The sequence below is a fragment of the Callorhinus ursinus genome, unplaced genomic scaffold, assembly GCF_003265705.2.
Source record: "Callorhinus ursinus isolate GAN/ISIS: 27379988/994484 unplaced genomic scaffold, GSC_fseal_2.0 scaffold1, whole genome shotgun sequence".
NCBI lineage: Eukaryota > Metazoa > Chordata > Mammalia > Carnivora > Otariidae > Callorhinus > Callorhinus ursinus.
Window position 1 is genome coordinate 83,318,442 of NW_027397063.1, and position 21,937 is coordinate 83,340,378.

The 21,937-nt window shown below is 41.3% G+C and overlaps 1 protein-coding gene across 3 annotated transcripts in view; it reads left to right on the plus strand.

Annotated features, from left to right (window-relative positions):
* The first annotated feature begins 4,233 nt into the window (after positions 1–4,233).
* NCEH1 (neutral cholesterol ester hydrolase 1) overlaps positions 4,234–21,937 on the plus strand; it is a 46,082-nt gene continuing 28,378 nt past the window's right edge. Inside the window, exon 1 of one of the 3 annotated variants that reach the window (XM_025878734.2) lies at positions 4,234–4,588. In XM_025878734.2, coding sequence (XP_025734519.1) covers positions 4,451–4,588 — 138 coding nt within the window. In that variant the 5' untranslated portion in view covers positions 4,234–4,450. The remainder of the gene's footprint in view (positions 4,589–21,937) is intronic. The other 2 variants (XM_073897145.1, XM_073897151.1) reach the window with 2 other exon arrangements.

Consider the following 21,937-nt stretch of genomic DNA (forward strand, 5'->3'; position numbering starts at 1 on the left):
AATGCTGAATGACAGCACTTCTTTGTGAAATCGAAAAAAGCCAAACTCAGAGAGTGAGAGTAAAATGGTGGTTGCCTGGGGAGGAGGTAGGGAAAATAGGGAGATGTTGCTTAAAGAGTACAAACTTCCAGTTACAAGATGACTAAGTTCTGGGGATCTTATGTACAGCATGGTGATTATACTTAATAATACTGAATTATATACTTGAAAGTTGCAGGAAGAGTAGATCTTAAATGTTCTCACCACAAGAAATGATAATATCTGACACCATGGATGTGTTAGCTAATGCTTTGGGGGTAGGCATTTTGCAATATTTAAGTGTATCAAATCAACAGGTTGTATACCTTAAACTTATAAGTGTAACATATCAATTATATTTCAATAAATCTGGAAAAAATAAAACACAAACATAAAAATTTTACTTAAAAAAAAAGGATTTGGGGGCACCTGGGTGGCTCAGTCATTAAGCGTCTGCCTTCGGCTCAGGTCATGATCCCAGGGTCCTGGGATCGAGTCCCACATCGGGCTCCCTGCTCAGCAGGAAGCCTGCTTCTCCCTCTCCCACTCCCCCTGCTTGTGTTCCTGCTCTCGCTGTCTCTCTCTGTCAAATAAATAAATAAAATCTTTAAAAAAAAAAAAAGGATTTGGGTATTTCCAAGTGCTCTCTCTCTCTCAGAGGAGATATTCAAAGTTTTGAATTACTTTCCAAAATTATACATGCATAAAAAACAGATTCGAATTTAGTAAACGTATTGTTTTTAGTTACTATGTCATATTCAATTTGTTACCTGATGATATTTAGCTGTGGAAGCGAGGTAATGATTTCTTTTTCACATTGTCGGTCCTTCAGATCTCAATATTAGACTTTTTTTTTAAAAGATTTTATTTATTTTATTTGAGAGAGAGAGAGAGAGCACATGAGAGGGGGGAGGGTCCGAGGGAGAAGCAGACTCCCCGCCGAGCAGGGAGCCCGATGAGGGACTTGATCCAGGGACTCCAGGATCACGACCCGAGCCGAAGGCAGCGGCCCAACCAACTGAGCCACCCAGGTGCCCAGACTTTATCAGCTATCCGTATTTACTGAACTTTGGCTATGTGGCTAGGACTGAGTTGGGACCTGGATATAGAGCTTAGGGCAGACATTGGAATAGTAAGAGATTAAATTCTGGGTTCAAATTTTTGAAAAGAATAACTTCTGGGAATACTCTAGGGACCTAACAAAAGTAAATGCCCAAACGAACTAACCAATGGTTTATTTTTCTGAGATAAGTACATATTTAAAAACCAAGAAACAGTAGAGAAACCTAACTGAAATATATAACCCACTTGATTTATTTTTTAGCATGTCTAATTGCTAAAATTTAAATGTCATCCTGACTACCTGGCCCAAGAACTTAGGCCAGTGGATATTTTAAATAGTTATTACAGAGTATATTTTATCAATAGAAGTCATTTATTCCTGAGAAGCATACACAGATTATCCTATCTTTGATTTATATAAATTCAATTAAATCAGTGAAATAAATTCTGATTGTATATCACTATCTCTTTTTCCACTGGTAGTTCAATTAAGAACAGACCTGAGGGGTGCCTGGCTGGCTCAACTGGTAGAGCATGTGACTCTTGATCTCTGGGTTGTGAGTTTGAGTTCCACATTGTGTGTGGAGCCTACTTAAAAACAACAACAAAAACAAACCTGAAACTTCTGCTGATAAATTTTATTATTTTGTATTGTTCATAAAATCTATAGAAGCTGCTCCCTGAAGCTATCATGCTCTCGCCACAAACCTTAGATTACACAGTATGCTTGCATATGCCTTTCTCCCCTTGTCTGTCTGGTGTGCTTCTACTTACCTTTGAAGACTATTTTTTCTACACCTCTATTATAACACTTAGCAAGTTTTCTTTTATTTTCCTGTTTACTATTTTTTTTTTCTACTGGACTGAGCACTCCTCCCATGCAGGGATATTGTCCTATCCCCAAGCATGATACAGTGTTCAATACTTAATAGGTCATCGGTAAATGTCCAATAATAAATGACATCTATGTCCAAAGATAATAAGGTAATTATAACATATTGTGATGTTATGTAAGCTTGAATATGACCAATTCCTTGATACATAATTTCATACATATGCCATGAAAAGATATCTGGTTCTTAAATGTACACATAAAATGGAAGGAGCCATTTTATATCAAAAAATTACAAAGTCACTTTCTCAGGAATCATAGGAAGATAAGCCTTAAATATGTTACCCAGAGTTGTTTGCATCAGTCTGAGAATCTGAAAAAAAAATGGAAAATGGAGAAAAGATACTTAACCAGAATACTCCTAAAAGACTGTCTTTTAAGCAGGCAAATATTCAGTAGTCTTTCTGAAACAAGATTCTGAAATAAAATCATTTTAGTATTTTCAGAAATATTGAAAATTACTTTAAAACAGGTGCCTTCAGGATATAAATACCCAACAACATAACTCTCTTTCCATCTAACTCATTTCCATCTTTCCTCAGGGGTGGGTCATTTAAATTAGCTTCATAAGAAAGACAAGACTCTTACTGCGAGGTGGTCACTTAGCAGTTATAGAAGGTACCTACAGGCTTCGGGGCCCAATTACATGCTGAACTTTACAAAATATTGTCACTCTGAGGAAGTGACATCTAAGCAGATATCTCAGTAATAAGAATGAGCCAACTAGGATGGAAAGTAGGGGACAGAGTGCCAGGCAGAGGAGACAGCACAGAATAACATACATAAAGACCCGGAGGCAAGAAAAGCCCTAGGATATCTGATTGGAAGGGAGCCAGTGTGGTTGCAGCATAGGAGACAGGTAGGGAGGGCAAGAGGTGAGTTACAGAGGTAGGCAGGGGCAACCAGCCCAACCCCGACTGAGGTCTGGAAAGGAACTTGGAATTTATTTGAAAAGGATATTCAAATTCACAGGTGACTGCCTGGAACTGTAATTACTACCAGTTCCCTACTTTCCATTAGATACAACCCAGGACCAACAGCTAAGCCCAGTCATCTTCAGAGGCCACACCTTTTCTCATAGGTAGATCCACCAAGGACACCAAAATAACATTCAGTTCCCTGGAGAGCACAGCAGTTCTTAGAAAATAGGAAGTGCCTGATTTTAAGCAATAAATATCATCATCAACGACAACAGCTACAAATGATGATCTCAACCTTGAATGCTTGAAATACCATTGAAGTGTGCCCTTTATATGTTTTCTTCCAACTCTGAACAAGAAACACATTTTCTCCTAATAATCTCATTTTCAGTCCCAAACTTATGACTATTTCACTCCTTTGGATCAGATTAAATTTAAATGACTATATTAAGGTACAAAATTATGTGTACCAGGTGTTTTAAGTCCTTGTTCAATAAGTTTGGAGCTGTTCTCGTACCACCTCCTTAAAACAGTTCTTCCAAATGTTTTCCTCCGGGATCTCTGGTTTTAATTCACCTGGTAGAGTTCTTTGTCTCATTCTATAACCTACCCTCTCCCCCATGGGAAATCTGGATTCAAATTATTTTGCTGCTCTCATTGACCCACTGAAAGAATTTTTTTTCAGGTGGCTTTTCCCTATTTATTTATTCATGTATATTAGTATAGATTCCCGGTTTTTATGTTATTTATAATCCATTAATTATTTATTTTGATGCTAAAATTACCCCAGCTTTAGCTATTGGGAGATCCTTCAGTCTGTCACCTGTGTCCTTTTGACCAGTCCCCTCATTTTTGAGCACTTCCTTATCTTCTAGCACAACAGACTAGTCTTGTACTTTACTTGCCCCAGCCTTGGAATCACCTTTTTCTCCAAAGAGCCAGCAGAGTCCTGGTTCTTTTTATTGGCAAATGAAATTTGGAAACCAAGACTTGGATGCTAGATATACTATTGGCTTGTCCCTGATTGAGCTATAGGAATTTATTATCTTTTTTTTCACCACGTATCAGCTAGAATTTACATTCCATTGCAAGTCTGGCTCTAGAAGACAGTGGATTTTTATTATCTTTCTCAGTATCTCCACTGTGAGTCAGAGTGGGCCAAGGACTTTGCACACACACACACACACACACACACACACACACACACACAGACTCATCACATTGAAACTATTCTGGGTTTTAGTTTGGGATCCTGCAGGAGGGAGCCGTTAGTCACAGGCGTGCAGTACAGACCTGTGTCCTCCAGAGTCCGCTGTGCTGCTCCTAGCGCAGCCCCGGAGCTGTCTCTAACCTCGAGCGTCTGCAACACTTTGCAAGGACACCGAAGAGGAGGCACGTCAGCGCTCCGACTTCCTCCCGACGCCGCCTCTGATTGGCTCCTGGGCGTGTAAGAAACCGGTGAATGAGCCGCTGACCCTTACAGAAACTTGCTGGAGGTCTTTGCGTGGCCCAGACCTTTCCTCCGCGTCCACCCGCCGGCAAGCCAAGCCGCGGGAGGATGAGGTCGTCCTGTGTCCTGCTCACCGCCCTGGTGGCGCTGGCCGCCTATTACATCTACATCCCCCTGCCCAGCTCTGTGTCCGATCCCTGGAAGCTGATGCTGCTGGACGCGACTTTCCGGAGCGCACAGCAAGTGGTGAGACGCAGCCCAGAGCTGATTCTCTCTCCCTCCTCTTAAGTAATATTTGGGAAGGGGGAAGCAAGATTTCCAGACCGCGTCCCACGAGAACGCATATTTTTCTAACGCAATTAGACGATCAATTTTTAAGGTGGTTCAGTCTGGCGTTTTCAGGGTGTCTCGTTTGCCTCCTTGCTAGCAGCGGGCTAGATCTGTATCTTCTCCTCTGCGTTGGTGACCGTGAAGGTGAAGTTCTTGAACAGAATTTGACAACTGTTTAACCCTTCGTCTGTCTTAAATATCCCTCCTCTTTCTTGGTTCGCAGTGTCAAAAAACAAAAAACCCACCTTTCAGCCTTTTATAAACCACCCTTCCCCATTTTCCTTCTTCTGCAGGGGCCAGCAGAGAGTGAGTTAAATGTTTTAGGAAGGCTGTGGGGAAAAACAGGCTCTGATTCCGGGTAGTGTGCAGCCACCTTAAAAGCGGAAGCGGGCACCGGCGATCTTCCGAGGTCCCCCGACTGTGGAGCTCTCCATTCCAGGGGGCAGCAGGCAGGGATCCTGTAAGCACTTGAGTAACCGCGGAGATCTCCCGTTTTCTGCGTGGTGCTTATCAGCTCAGCGCAGGAAGGAGGCCAGGAGGCCTGGCTGCCTGGCTGAAGACAAGGCGGTGGAGGGGGCGGCAGCGGCGTTTTGCATGATGCACTTGTTTTCCGCCTGCCCTGCAGCATTTATTTTCTCTCCTTGATTGTCAAGGAGATGATCTTGACCTGAGCCAAGATACTCCTACTTACCCTTGCAGGGTAACATTTCTGTCTACTGTATCATGGGTATGGATTTCTTTTCCCCGTAGGCCATACAATGTAACTGTCTGCATTTTATTCTATAGTAAGAGACATTAATTTTAGTGCCAGAGAATCTAAAATCTAAACTACAATCTGCAGCCAAGGCTGGGCCCTATTTTCTAACCCTTCTTAATCTCAGGTTATTTTTGTAAGCTCCTTTTTTTTCAGGAGTGACTAGAGAAAGAGGGGGAAAAAAATCATGAGTTTTCCTAGAGAGTTGATGTTTCTTTTCCCTTTTCCATTCTAATTGTGTGTAAAATCACAGAGTCTCTGAGGCTTTGTCCTATCACAAAGCCCCTGAAGTAGGGTATTGTAGCACATTCCTGCTAAGGGTTTGTTTTTCTTTCTTTTTTTTAAATTAATTTTTAAAAAGATTTCATTTTTAAGTAATCTCTACACCCAATGTGGGGCTCAAACTCAAACTCCAAGATCAAGAGCTACATGCTCCACCTACCAAGCCAGTCAGGCACCCCAGAGATTTGTTTTTCTTAAATCCAGCCATGTTTTCCATTCCCTGTTGTCTCTTAGGAATGGTCTATGAAGTTATACAGCCCGTTCCTTCCCTTCTGTTGACTGCAATGCTGACATGGTGGAAGAATGACCATCCCCTTCTCTAGCATTTGTCCCAAGAAAGGTGGTCTTCTTGTAGGAAGCCCTGAAGTCCCTCTCTTCCTTCAGAAATTATGTAATTTAGGAGTGATATCCTTTAAAGTTCTGGGGTACAGTGGTCTTTACTGGGGTGGGTTATAATGGCCTTCAACAAGAAGAAGAATCATAACTAGTTAGAAGAGTAAGAAAAATGTGAAAAAAGAATCAAACCGCTCTGTTGGCTGCAGAGATTATTCTTAGTTTTCAGGTCACCAAAGAAGTCTTCCCCATCATGTGTCATTGGGGAAACGCCAGGTTTGGAGAAAAGCCATTCTTCCCCAACTATAGGGTATCAACCCATCAAAGGCAAGGCCGTTGTACCCTATGATCCTCTATATAGAATGTGCCCTCAGTTGATGTTTGGGACTGATAATGTGTGTAAAGCCAGGTCATGGAGATAAATGAGGTAACCAATTATCCTCACCTGACACTGTGGCTTGAGAGTGGGTTTGCCCAGAAGTGGCTCTCATCACTTTTCTTCTAAATTGTGAAAGATCAGAAAGATCATTCAGGGCACATGGTAGCATATTCTACCCAGTAAAGCAATTTATTAATGTCACTTCAAATTGTGCCGGGGAAAAGGCGATGTGACTTGACACATTGTAAGTGAATACGAACGTGACTGCTAGAGTATGCCTCCCTGAGTCCCATCCCAACCAGGCTACTTACTGGCATCGAGGCCAGGAAATTTACTAACCTTCTCTGGTCCTCCATTTTCCCTGTAAAACAGACTTAACATCTACCTTACAAGGTTGCCATGAGGTTTAATAATGTATTTAAATGCCTGGAACTTGTAGTTATTCCTCTAAGAGTTGTTCCAAAGGTCCACTACGGATTGTAGAGAAAATCTGTGGGATTGCCCAACTTTGTTGAAACAATAAAACAAATGTCAACTGGAAGGGATTTATCTCTTTGAAACCTGGGGAGCTACCACTAAATTGCATGGCATAAAGTTTGTTACCCAAGCAATTTTCGTTAGAATTGATTTGCTCAATTACAAAAGCCGCCTAAGCTACTTCAGAGGTGAAGCTTGGCCTACTTCTTAGCACAGTAGGCACGTGCCCAGCATCAAGAAATATGAATGCTGCTTTTATTCTTGTGCAGATGAGTCAGATTATTGAGATTTTATTGATTGTACTTTTTTTTCCCTTGGGATCCTCCAATATTACCTAAGAAGAAGCTACTTGAGATCCTTCTCTAAAGTCATCTCCAACACAGAAGCTGCATTAAAATCGTCTAGGGAGCTTTAAAAATCCTGATGCCCGAGTTCTGTCCTATACCAGATTTATTCAGAATCTCTGGGAGGTGAGACCCGGGCTTCAGTTTTAAAAGCTCCCCGGGTGATTTCAATGTGCAGTAAAATTTGAGAACCACTGTTCTTTAAGGTAAATCAAATGCATTGCAGATCAGATAATATATATTCCTTAAATTGCACTAGTTATCTTGCACACATGTGGCTGGAAATTAGCCCTTTTACATTACATGGATTAGTTTATCAGATTAGTTGGTTGACACTCAACTGACTGAGCCACCCAGGCGCTCCAGCACTGCTGTTTCATGAGAAATATGGGGGACCATTCAGCAACCTTATTTTGTTTTGTTTTATTTTGTTTTGTTTTGCAGTATCATTTAAAAAAATGGAAGCAAAAAATTAAGAGATTATATAAATTACGGAACACGCATTTTTTGAATACTATACAGTCAAAACATTTAGGTTGTAAATAATGTTTAAAGACCTACAAAAGATACGTACTTTATGTTAAATGGGAAAATGCAACAAAACGGCATATATGCCATTATCCCATTTAAAATACTTATATATACCAAAACATATAGTTCTGTATATCTACATGCCAAAACATATAATTATGTATATCTATATATCAATTTATCTATACTTAGAGAAAAAGCAGAAGGGTATGATTTAAAATGTAGTGCTTTTTTTTTTCTGGGCCATCTTCAATTTTCACTTCTATATATTCTAGCTTTTCTACAATGAATGTGTAGTAATAAGAAATTATTAAAAAAAATTTTGTCGGTTTCCTACTTCTAAAGAGGAATTGATGTGCACACACATACCAATATGATTACTATTTTAGTAATTGTTCTCTAAAAAAATCAGATTTCTTTAAAAAAAAAAAAGTATCCTGGATCCCCTGATATAGCTCTCATAGTGGCATACTCCCTGCTTAGTCATTTAGATGTGACACAGATGGAAAGTGGTTTTAGGGAGATGCCAAAATGACCTAAAAGAACCTATAGCCTGGTAGAATGGAGAAGACATGTTAATATATAGCTATTAAAAAGGTACTTGCTGACAGGCATTACTGAAGAGGCACAGTTCCAGAAGCTCATAGGAGGGAGAGGCTTTGTAAGGTTTAAAGGAAGGTAAAGATGGCAGCTAAAGGCAATAGGTTATCTGAAGGGAGTTCAGAGCAAGGGCTGGGCTTGGCTTACCTTGATCATTTCCCAATTTACTAATTCCTCTACTATGTATCTTTTTTTAAAAAATTGTATTTACTTATTTTAGAGAGAGAAAGAGAGAGCGGGTGCAGGTGGGGGAGGAGCAGAGGGACAAGCAGACTCCGAGAGGAGTACAGAGCCTGACGTGGGGCTTGATCCCATGACCCCGAGATTGTGACCTGAGCCAAAATCCAGCGTGGGACGCTTAACCCACTGAGCCACCCAGGGCCTCCTCTACTATGTATCTTTTTGATGACATAATGTAAAACAGGTGTTTTTGCTGAATATTTCCCCCTGTTTCTTATGGGTGACAGTGCCTTTGAACCAGTTGAACAAGGTTTTTCATCTTGTAAAATGTCTCCAAACATCAAAATGCAACGTGACTTCACCTGGAAGTTCCATGCAGGAATGTACTCTCGGGCTGTGTAAGTGTGGTTTAAATCCGGCTCAGCTGGATGCCACGCAGAACTCCAATTTGCTAACCTTTTTCATAACCATTCATGAACTGGAACTTTTACTATTGTCAGGTAAATTTAACTCAAAAACATTAGTAAATGCTAAGTTTTGTCCACCGCCTTCTAGACTTGCTGTGATACATATTTCTTCATTTAATTAGAGATTTCACCAATCACAATAATTTTTAGCTAACTTGGTGGAATTTTCATAAACACCTCGCAGCAGAAATGCTTTAAGAATACTTTAGGGGCAGAGCACCTGGGTGGCTCAGTCCATTAAGTGACCAACTCTTGATTTTGGCTCAAGTCTTGATCTCCGGATCATGGCATCGAGCCCTGCATGAGGCCCTGCACTCTGTGGGGCATCTGCTGGAGATTCTCTCTCTCCCCCTCTCCCTCTGCCCCTGCCCCCACTCTCTCTGTCTCTCAAATAAATAAATAAACCTTTTAAAAAATTAAGGTCGGTTTGATTCAGCTACCAGGTGTGTTAGACAATGCCTAATTTATAGCTTTCCTTGTTATTTTTCCTAGACCTCTATAAATATAGCCCTCAGCACAAGAATGCTATATTACTTTATTTTAGTGGGACATTCTATTTCTAACATGTGACTTGGGCTTGATCTGAAGACATTTCTGGAAGGCATGGAAGTGCAGTGATCGTTCTTAAACAGTCTGTTAATGCACAGTTGCTTCTTTTAAAATACAGACTATATATTTTCACTGCTAAATGAAATGATATGGGAGATCAATACTTATTTTCTCCATTTTATGTTTATAACAAATTAAGAAATGTAATTGAATGTCCAAGTGGCAAACCTAGTTATATTCTATACCCAATTTGTGTCCAATTATGAAATTTTAACAATCTATCTTTCAGTGTTTCCAAAATAAAATTAAAGTCCTACCCTTTGGAAGTCATCACTCGTTCAGTAAATATTAACTGAACACCAGTGCTAAGAACTGGCAAAACAAAAATGAAAAAGACACATGCCTAATCTCAAGGAGTTTACAGTGGAGTGAAAGGAGGATAAGCCTATTGGCAGTTACAGAGTGTGTTCTTGAATGACAGAGTTATTGACAGAGACTTTAAGGGTTGCTCCAAGAGCCTTAAAAAGGACCTCTAATGTAGACCCAGGCCACAGGCATTGAGGACTATTTCCCTCTCACATTGGCATCTAATCTGAGTTATCGAGGTTGATTGTTTACAGTAAAAAAACTAACATTTCTTAAGCATATAGTGAGCATTTACTCTGTGCCAGATACTGTGCTATGTGCTTTGCATGCAATTCATTGAGGCCATGCTATAATTCTATGAGGTGGATGTCCTTATTCTCCTTTCTTTACAAAGGAGGAAACTGAATTGCAAAGAAAACTAACTTGCTCAAGATGACACAGTTTATGAGAGGTAGACTCACAATTCAACTCCTGCCTGTCTCACTCTGAGCTCAAGACTTTAACCATTGTACTCGCTTGCCTTTCCATAGGAGCTGAGTGAGGGAGGTGGAGGAGGAGAAGGTAGGGGTAGAAAGGAGGGTGGAAGGGCATTCCGGCCAGAAGGGACATTCCAATGGGAGAGGATGTTAGAGCTAAGGAACTACAAGTGGATTAGACCTCAGAGAGGTAAGGCTGGAAGGAAGCATAAGCAAGATAAAGAAGGGCTCTGTGGGCTGAGAAAGGGGCCACTGAAAGATTTTTCACAGGGAAATTACACAGTCAAATGTGTGTTCTAGAACAGTTTCTCTGTGACAGTGTAGAGACTGGAGTTGAAGAAAGTAAATGAAGGTGAGCATCCACTGAGGAGACAATCCAGATGAGAGGTGAGAGCATGAACTTACAGTGAAGCTGACAGACTTGCTGACGGAGAGAGAGTATGGAGTGAAGGAGAGAAAGGAGTTCATGGTGGCTCCTGAGACAGACCCTGGAGTACCTGGCTGAATAGTGACAATGGCCCCGATTCAGGAAGAGCAGATCTGAAAGTGAAGATCATAGAGTTTTGGATCTTGTTTTGAAATGTCTGTGGGACTAGTCTGAGGACAGCTTTTCATAAATAGTTTGCATGTGCAAGACCAGAGCCCAGGAGAGAGGGAGTTGACCAGAGACATGGATTTGGGAATGGTCGGTGAATGGGTGGTGGTGGAAGTAGGGGGAATGGAGTCAGAGTAAGATTGAGAGATCCTACCAGGAGTACCTCAGGGAGATGCCAGTGGCCACACAGGGAGAGGAGAAATGAGACCCTGACGAACATGATTTTTTATTATATTTTACATTTATATAGCGCTCTAGATTTTACAAAAGTTTTCACTTAATCTCTTTTTTTTTTCCAAAAAAAATCTGTGTTTGGGTGGTGGCTGGGTGGTGCCCTTCGTTAAGCATCCGACTCTTGGTTTTGGCTCAGGTCATGATCTCAGGGTCATGAGATCAAGCCCCAAGTCCAGCTCTGTGTTCAGGGTAGAATCTGCTTAAGTCCCTCTCTGCCCCTCCCCCACCTCGCTCTCTCTCAAATAAAATAAATAAATCTTTTTTAGAAAAGTGTTTTAAGGGCGCCTGGGTGGCCCAGTCATTAAGCGTCTGCCTTCGGCTCAGGTCATGATCCCAGGGTCCTGGGATCGAGCCCCACATCGGGCTCCCTGCTCAGCGGGAAGCCTGCTTCTCCCTCTCCCACTCCCCCTGCTTGTGTTCCTGCTCTCGCTGTCTCTCTCTCTGTCAAATAAATAAATGAAATCTTAAAAAAAGAAGAAAATGTGTTTTAAGCTTTTTTTTTTTTTTTAAGTAAGCTCTATGCCCAATATGGGTCTTGAACTCACGATCCCAAGAAAAGAGTCACATGCTCCACCAATTGAGACAGCCAGGTGCCCCACCCTTCATTTTATTTTTGTGATGAATAATTGGCTGGCATGAATTACTTCCATTTATCAAGTGAGGAAACAGGTTCAAGGAGAGTCAGTGACATCCCCAAGATCACATGATTCGTGAGACTAGAATCGAATGTCCTGGATTCCTATTTTCCTGCTCTCACTTGCTGAGCCAGGCTGACCTGAAAACAAAGTCCTCCATAATGGATTTCCCCTTTTTGTCTCTGGTGCTGTCTCTGACCCACCCCTCGTAGCTGCGGCCACGCACGTGGGAGTGCTCATGATCACTTTGACACTAGTTCACCTGGCACCTGGGTAGCTCAGTCAGTTAAGCACCTGCCTTCAGCTCAGGTCATGATCCCAGGATCCAGCCCTGCATTGGGCTCCCTGCTTAGTGGGGAATTTGCTTCTGCCTCTCCCTCTGCCCTCCGCCCGCCCCACCCCCTGACCCTGCTCATGCTCTCTCTCTCTCACTCTTTCTCAAATAAATAAATAAATAAATAAAATCTTCTGAAGAAATAGACTTGGAACAGTACCTGACATAAGAAATATATATATATATATATATATAGTCCAGATCTGAGTTTTGACAACTGTCTGCAATATACTCCAATAGTAATATGCTGTTTTGTATTCTTTTATTTTCACAGTTATTCTTGTCAGTCTACTACTGCTCTTACTGGCAGACTGGAATCTATACAGATATAGATCTTCTTAAACTTCTGTTGGCTGTGGCTACTGGGTTTAACTCCTGGCTTCAGCACTAACTAGCTGTGAAACTAGTTAGGCAAGTTACTTGAACTCTAACCTTAGTTTTCTCACCTATAAAAGTGAGATAATGATAGTGCATCCCTTGAGGCTTGTTATATGGACTATATGTGATTGCATATATAAAATTCTTGCACAATCCTTGCTGTAAAGCAAGAACTAAAAACTGCTTCCTGTGGTTAAAGTTTTAGAGTCTATGGGCTGAGTTTGCTGATGTTCTAACTGAAGAGATCTATGAATCAGCACCCTCATAGCTAACTCATATTCTTCTGTTTTATGTATATACTCAACCTTTATAAGAATCCTGTAAGGTAAGTACTATTACTATTACTATATTGTAAATGAAGAAACTGAGGCACAGAGGGGTTAAGTATCTTGCCAAAGTCAAACACCCAGAGCCAAAACTCTAATTCAGGCACTCTGCCTTTGTAGATAGTGCTCTAAAAGTCAAAGAAATTGAATGTCTCTTAGGCTTTCACTGTCTCATATCAAAGATCTCCACTGGAGTTTGCCAAGGTATCAATTCGTTTTAGAATATGATGTCACCTGAAAAGAGTTCCTTAGGTTTTAGGTATCTCAGGTACAGTTGGTGACATGACATTTTGTTATATAAATTAAAGTCCTTTATTTGAATTCTGTCTCAATGGTGGGCCATCTTGCCACATTGTGAAAGTGGTGAAGAAGTACTTGCAAGCAGGGTTGATCTTTTTCTCAACGAAGGGCTTTGGATTTGCTCAAATGCTTGCCATCTTTGGGACCTGGAGATCTTTCCTGTACCTATGGAAAAGATGACTTTGACTTCTAAAGTTATTAAAGGCAGGTGTCTTCAGTCGAACACCAGAACAAGAAATTCACGATGGCCTCTATCATTTGTTAACCACCATATACCGGGCACTGGGGTGATAGCAGTTCACAAAACACACAGCACTTGGCCTCCCGAGAGCTACAATCCAATGCCAAATATATGTGGCAAGAAAATAGAGTGAGTATGGAGAAATTTGTTGGCAGGCCGATGGTAATCGAAATCCTATAAAGACATGAAATCCCCTATGGAAACAATGTTGAATGAGAAGAGGTGGTACCAACAAAAGCGACAGAACAGGGAACAATGAGGAAAACTGGGGAAATAAAGTGTTAAAGAAACCAGCAAAGAGTAGTAGCAGGAAAGGGTGGTCAACTGTGTTGAATTCTCCTGAGAGACTGAGGGACGTGAGGATGGAATGGGGCCCATCAGCTCTACATCCTGGTGTTCTCCTCAAGGTCTCAGCCACAGATGTACTCCCAAGCAACTGTGGATTTTACAGTTCAGGGTCTCAATCTATAGCCTGTTTGTTAGGATGATTTCAAGGATGTCTGCCAAAACTAATATTTTGACTGGTAATGCTCATCATATTGAGCTATCATTTCTCACAGGAAATAGCCAAAATAAACTTTATAGCTTGTGATTAAAACCTGAGATGGAAGTTACTGATGGATATTACTGAGGTAATAAATAGCTATATATAAAAATTATATACATATAACTATTTAGTAGATTAAAAAATATTTGTTTAAAAAAATTTAGGGGCACCTGGCTGGCTCAGTCAGTGAGCAGGTGACTGTTGATCTCGGGGTCATGAGTTCGAGCCCTATGCTGGGTATGGAGAGTGCTTAAAAATAAAAATGATGTTGAATGAGAAGAGGTGGTGCCAACAAAGGCAGAAAGAAAAAGTAAAATAGCTAATTTCCCCAAAGAGCTAATTTTAAATTTGTGTTGTTTGGTTCATCTATGTGGAACCTATCTTAAAATGTGGAGTCTTACAAGCTAAGTAGCTTTTTCTGTCTGCTTCAAAATGAGGTTCCCATCAGATGAATATTAAACTTTCTCCCCTGTAGGTTGATGCCTATTAATTCTGTAGTTAATAGTATACCATTAAAATGCACATATTATACTTTTGTCAAGAACAGTGGGCCAGTATTTTTTAGGACACACCATGTGCTAGATTCGAGCCTTAGTTAGCAACCACAGAAGCTCTTACTGACTAAACCAGTAACTTGTCAGTCTTATTTCCTCACATAGCAAATTTAAATTGGCATAATTCTGCAACTTAAATGAAGATATTTTGGATAAAAACAAGAACATTGTTATTGGTTATGTCTACAGAAGGAATCTGTTTGGCAGTGATTTTCAATTCCTCTAAAAACATGATTTCCCGAATTCATAAGAGCCTATTTTTGGGTAAATCATAGAACTTTAACTGCTTAAAAAGTTGGGACTTTCATTTGGGTGTTGTCAGTGTTTAAATGTCTTTATGCCATTCCCCCCACCATCCATTTTTTGAGTCTGAAAGGATGTAAAAAAAAACACCAGACAGATGCAGAGATAAGGGTATTCCAGGAAAACAGCATGTCTACAATTCTGAGGTGGGACAGCATGGTGCCTACCAGAAGCTACTTCTGTTGAGATTCTGAAAGGTGTAAGAAGTTTGAAGGAGATCTTTATGCAGCTGAACCATGGGAAGAACTAGTTCCAGTCTTGTGTTAGGATCTATTTCACTGTTTTAATTATGCTAACTCTAGTTAAGCTAACAGTAAAATTATGAAAACACAAGAAAAGTATGATTTTTCAAGAATAAGTACCACTTGGTGAGATCAGCTTTAAACTACTTATTAAAAACATTGTTACAAACCTGTAGAATAGCATTTAAATTTTGGTGACCAAATATATAATTTGATTGAAAACGATTTTGCTACTGTTATTTGATTTTAGTAGTCTTTTGTGTTAAACAAAAACTTCTTTAAGTCAGTCTTTCCTGTTGTATCCCCCAGTGCCCTGCTTCAAAAAACTCCTTCTTTGTTCCAAGTCTAAAACAAACGCTGCAGTTATTCAGAGTTGTGGTGCCTTACTTGAGACAAGAGCTTCTTGCATGCTCATCTAAGGGGTTGGGTCTACAGTTAGAGACCTCTTGTTTTAAACACTCAGTCTAGTTTCTGTCTCATCCCTATTTCCCTCTCTCACCCCACCCGGTTCTTTCCCTCCATAGAACATATGCTATTGGGAATTGTCTGTTTAATTACTCCTAAGTAATTTGTCTCCCTAAGTAATTCTTTCTTGCCAGGCTGGAAGCTCTCTGAGGGGAGAGAGCATGTCTGTGGGTTTCACCACCGTGTACCCAGCTCCTGAAAGTACCTGGCATGAAGTAAATACATATCGGCTGAGTGAATAAATGGTGACTGACCCAAAGTCCCTGGACAGCTTTTACTGTAAAGAGGCTGGTGAAAATGTCCTGACAGGAAGTTTTCCCTCTACATCCCACTTTTCAAATAAGGCATCATCAATAGGACCAGCAGCAAAATGTGCTTGCTACTGTTTTTCTTTTTGGTTTTTCTTCAAATTTTTATTTAAATTCTAGTTAGTTAACATACAGTACAATATTGGTTTCAGGAGTAGAATTCAGCGATTCATCACTTACATACAACACCCAGTAAATGTGCTTGCTTTTGCCCTGGATTCCTGTTCCTCTTCATGAAAAGCCCAAGTAGAAGAATGATAAGGGGTAAGCCGCCTGCTTTTTTTCAGAAAGCAAGAACTTAAAAGCAACAGTGAAAGGAAACATAATCTCCACTATATTAATCCATTCACAATTAGACTGAGCACTAGTTGCCTACCCAGCAGTATGCCCCTCTTAGGGGAAAGAAGGTGAAGGAGGTAGATGTTACATTATCACTCTGTTTCTACAAGTATCAAAAGTAGAAGCTTGAACCATGAACCAAGAGAGGGTGGGGGCAGGAGTGACTGTCTGGGGAGTGAGTAGGGCAGGGTGCCACAGAGGAGGGGGCATTTGCAATGGATCCTAAAGGATGAACATGAGTTTGGTTGTGAGAGGAAGAAGGAGACATTGCAATAACAGATGGAACCCTACAATTTAGCCTTCTGTATCTTTGAGGAAGGGATGTACTGCATGGGCAAGACAGACTGTGCAGGCAGAGGTGTGTACAAGGAAGTAGTGTGTAGGAATAGGAGTAGGTAAAATGTGTGTTGGTGCAGTAGGTTGTTATCAGCAGGTGGAGAACATTGCTGTAAGTTGTATAATCTCTGGTTGTCACAGACGCTTTAAAATTTTTCCCATAGAAGCATAATTCCTTGAGTAAATTAGAGGACTGAATTATTTTTTATATACCAGAAGTATATGATTATGCTATAGAAAATGTAGAAAATAGAAAAACTTGACTACAGTCTCACCTTAACACAGCCATCATTTGCTTTTTGTTATATTTTCTTCCAGTCTCTTTTTGTGTATGTGTCGGCTTTTGTTAGACATTATCACACTATACATAGAGTTTTACACAGAACTTCTCTTACTTATCATTTACCAGAAGGATTTACCCTATCATTACTGCATAGTATTCTCTCCCCTTTGGAATGGATGTATCAAAGAGCATGTGCCATTTTTAAGCTATTTCCCTATTACCAGATACTTGGACTAGTTACTTGCTATTATAAATAATGTTACAGTGAACATATTTGAGTATATGATCTTTTTGTTTTTAGGGTTTTTCCTCAAGTGATTGCCCCAAATTAGAACTATCATACCAAAGGGTATAAATATTTTTACAAGTCTTGTTTCTTATTTCTAAGTTATTTTCCTATATATGGTTAATAGCAGTATAAGAGAATGCCAGTTGTTTTATACTCTTTCCAGCATGAACTATTAGACAGTGGACCATTGAACAACACAGGTTTGAACTGTGCAGGTCTCCTTACACATGGATTTTTTTTTCAGTGCATATTTCAGTTTTTATAGCAGTTTTTTATAGTTTATATAGAAATTTGATTCCAAGCCATTTCCTGAGGTACACATGAACATCAATCTCATTGCTTTATAGTCTCACCTTGTTTATGAACAGAGTGCAATCCTCAGCTTCATTACACATATTGTTATTTAGGGGGACTTTGACTTTTCTGGAAAGTAAATTCAACCTCAGGAAAGGGAGATTTGTCTTAAGAGTACACAAAGGAATGAACCAAAGTCTCTGAAAGCAGTTTTTAAAAAAATACTGTAGACAGTGGTAGCCATGTTGGATCAAACATAGGAACTCCCTACTTCTTTGCAAGGGTTAAGTCATTTTCATGCTCTAGAAGTTGCTTTGGTTTTCAGTTTATGTGAGGATTGTTAGCTTCCACTCCTGATTATATTGTAGGGCCCTGTGTGTCAAGAGCACCTCCAAGTGTTTAACACATCTGTCAACCTCAAGGAGAAGGACCAGTGACCCTTAGCATAGTACTGGGCACCTACCATTATAACACCCAGTTATAAATAGTCCACTTCCTGGCATCCTTGGTGGGGGAGGGGGTGAAGGAGACAGTATTTAGGCAGCTTGGACTTTCTTTCATACTTATACTACATCATATTATATTCTCTTTAACGTATTTCTCTTTTGAAAAAAAAAAAAAAAGATGGGGCACCTGAGTGGCTCAGTTGGTTAAGCATTGGATTCTTGGTTTCGGCTCAGGCCATGATCTCATGGGCTGTGGAATCAAGCCCTCAGGTGGGCTCTGAGTTCAGCCGGGAGTCTGAGATTCTCTCCCTCTGCCCCTCCCCCTGCTTGTGTACACTCTCTCTCTCAAATAAATAAGTAAATCTTAAAAAAAAAAAAATTTTCCTTTTGTCTTCTAACTCTAACCCAGTTTATTATCTCAGTAAAATTAATCTTTATCCCCCATTTCTTTTGTAATCCCCTAAGAATGACTATAATTACCTCTGACAAGAAGACTATACTCAAATCAGGGATAAGGAAATCTATGTGCTTTGAAGGGAAAAGAAATTTTATTTTGTTTTATTTTTGCTTTGAAAGGAAAAGAAATTTTAAAAAGAAAGTGCATCAGCCTCTGCAGTCCTTGAGAGAACCCCTAAGTCCCACTCAGATTATCCATAATTCCCATGTCCATTGTCATTACTCTCTAAACTGCCTCTATGCATCATCGCAACCTAAAATGCCAAATAAACAAAACCCACAATCAAATATTTCTAATTTTATGTCTTGGTTTTATTTATTATTATCCAGGTTTGGAGTTAGAAGACTGTCAATTGGGCATATTGTTTGTATGAAAAAATACGTTCTGACTTTCAGATCACCAACTTGAGAGCCACAGGCTGTCCTGCAGATATGTTATTTTTGGTCCACATGGTATAGTAAACGTTTTTATTTTTTATTTTTTTATGTTTATTTATTGAAGTCATCTCTACACACAACGTGGGGCTTGAACTCACGACCCCAAGCTGAAGAGTTGCATGCTCTTCCAACTGAGCCAGCCAGGTGCCCCTGTATAGTAAACATTTTTAAATTCATTGCCAACACTTAAAATTCAGAATATTTCACACAACAGTCTGGGCTTCCTGCTTCTCTTGAAAAATCAGATCGCCTGGCAATAGTAGGCCAGAATTTCCATATCACACAATCACCTAGGGAAAGCAGCAGCTTCATCCTTATTCTGGGCCTTGTTTCTCCAGTTTGCCACAAGCCTCCCATTCCCTGATGTCTAATCACCTATTTTACTCATTTGCATTAGCTGCTGTGGCCCCTGAAGACGTGAGTTTAAGGCTTCTACAGAGTTTAGTGTTGCATAGAAGTTGGCCAACTGAGGAAACCCAGCACAGTCCTATGTTCTAATTAGATATAGGATCAAGCTGAAATAAAATGAAACATCCACCTTTCTCACCTTCCCCCATGGGAACACTATGTGAACATTTGTAGTCTACCCCCAGCAAAGGGTTGGACGCTAGACATGCGGAAGACGAAAGAATTGGATCCAGCAGAGGAGAAATAACACTTAGAATAACAGAGAGTAGGCCCTGCCTGGGACTCAGAGCTGGATTGGGGCCCTGGTTCTGGCCCCCAAATAGAGGGAAATCATTCAATCCATTCAAATTCAGTTGAAATTTTGACGTGTAAAACAGCAGGGCTGTTACAGGTGTGAGGAGGTTAAAGAATAAGTTTACCTCTTCTCCAGCACCTTTGGATACACTGTGTTCCAAATGAAAATCAAATTTGAAACTAAAGGGCTGGCCAAGATCTGATTGCTTCCAGTTAATGTAATTTAGCAATGTCAGAATAGGTTCACATTGTTGTTTTACTATTATATTCATTGTTTATATCACATTATTATATTGTTTATTGTTATTTTAAAGTCCAACAATATTTTTAAATATTTTAGTGGTGCTTTTTTCTTTTTTCTTTTTTTTCCACTTTCTTTCTCCTTTTCGATTTCCGCTCCCTCTTATTTCTCTGAGTCTTGAGGCGCTGCAGAGCGGAGATCTTCCTCATGAGGCTGGACCTCGTCTTCTTCCTCTTCGGCTTCGTCTTCTCGCTCCCACCCTGTCAGGCCTTCAGCCTGTAAGGTCCATCCTTGGCCCTCCATCCTCGGGGAGCTCATGGATTTTAACAAGTACCATCTTAAGAGATGTCATCGTACTTCTTTACCAGAGTCTGAAATTCTTACTACATTTGGCCTCTACCTGATCACGCCGCTCGTGCAGCTCTGAGGGCAAGGACTGGGCCTTTCACGGGGCGAGGCGGGCTCTCACCAAAGGCATTTCTAGGCTTTGGTGCCCTCTCGGCCCGGGGCCTGGGCTCCTCGGCCAAGTGCCCAGCGCGCCGTCAGTCTCCACTCCTCGCGCCGCCGGCCCGCCTAACCTCCGGGACCGCCTGGCAGCGCTCCGGAGCCCCCAGCTCCCTGGCTCGGCCATGTTGGAGGACGGGAGTTAAAGGTGAAAGGCCGAGCGGGAGGGGTGAGGGCCCCCGGCGGGGAGGGGCCGGCGGAGCCGGAGCGAGGCGCTGGGAGCGGCGGGCCTTTGTGACTCCGCGGCTGCGCCAAACCTCCGCTGCGAGAGAGGCCAGGAAGGAGACGCCTCCCCTGTCCCCTGTCCCCGTCGGCTTTCAGGCGACCTAACGCCCTCTCCGCAGCCGTTCATCCCCCCGCCCCGGCTGCTCGCCCGCCTCGGGGCTGGTGCGCGCGGATGGCCGCAACCGGGGTTCCGCTCTCAGAGTTCGCGGGGCAGACAGACATAGACCAAACCTCGCACGGAGAACCGAGAGGTGCAGCAATGGAGACGCGTTCGAGCCACGTCGTCACACACGGAGCCTGCAGAGCCGAACTGTTCTCTGCGGAGCAGGGGCGGCCGGGGGGTGGGGGACTTCACAGAGGAGGTGTCTGGAAGGATAAATAGGAACTTAGGGAACTGACCGTTCAGTCCTGAGGGAGGCCAGCAGTGCTCCTTCAAACCCTCTACGGTGCCTTGCGTTGCACGCCCTGCTCTTAGCAACATTGCCCCAAACCCGTTCAGCCATTACGGTTGCAAAGAAAATCGGTAACCACCAGAGCTGTCTCGGACACCTGGCTAAAGGGGCACCTGGCTGGCTCGGTAAAGCATGTGACTCTTGATTTCAGGGTTGCGGGTTCAAGCCCCTCTTCGGGTGTAGAGTTAATATTAAAAAGAGCAAAGAAACACAACTTGTTTAATGAAATATTGAACTAGACCAATATTTCTCAACTTTAACGTGGAAAAGAACCACCTGGAGAGATTCCAAAGTCCCACTCCCAGAGATACTAATTAAACAGGTAGAGCTGGGGAGCAAGAATTTGCATTCAGGTGCTGCTAGTCTTTGAACCACCCTTTGAATAGCCTTGGATTAGACAATTTGTATGATTGCTTAACTGATAATAGAGATGAGGTAAAACTGGTTCTTAATAACCTATTTAAAAACAGGTGGATTTTTAAAATTACTAATTTGCTAATCTATTGGTGAGCGAAGCTCCTTTTGTCTCTTCAGTTAGGAACTCTTTTAGTGGAGCCGTACTTCGGCTTCCCTGGGTTTTGTCCTGGGGATAGGATGGGGGTGGGGGAACAGATGTTCTTAAAAAGTATCATAAAGACCAGATGCAAAATCATCAAATTAAAGCTATTTCAATACGTTAAAATACAGTGCCAACCCTATTCTTCTTAGGGCTACAGAACAGTAGTCCATCCCAACTTTCCAATAAGCCTTACTCTTCTGTACCTTTGTGTGTTACCATATTATTCCACTGGCTGGAATGTCCTTCTCCCCCTTTTCTCCTGGAAAATTATTTGTTCTTAGAGACACAGCTCAAATGTCACCAATGCTGTGGACACACTGCAAGCTCCTCTGGGTAGAAATTGTTATTTCTTTCTCCGTGTATGTATCCCTGGTACTTATCACAGTATTGCATTGTATATATCCGCCTTATACAGTGTCAGCTTCTTAAGGATGGAGCCTATGTTTGTATTTCCCCTATCTCCCTACTAGTCTTGGTGTCTGGTATACAATAAACATTCAA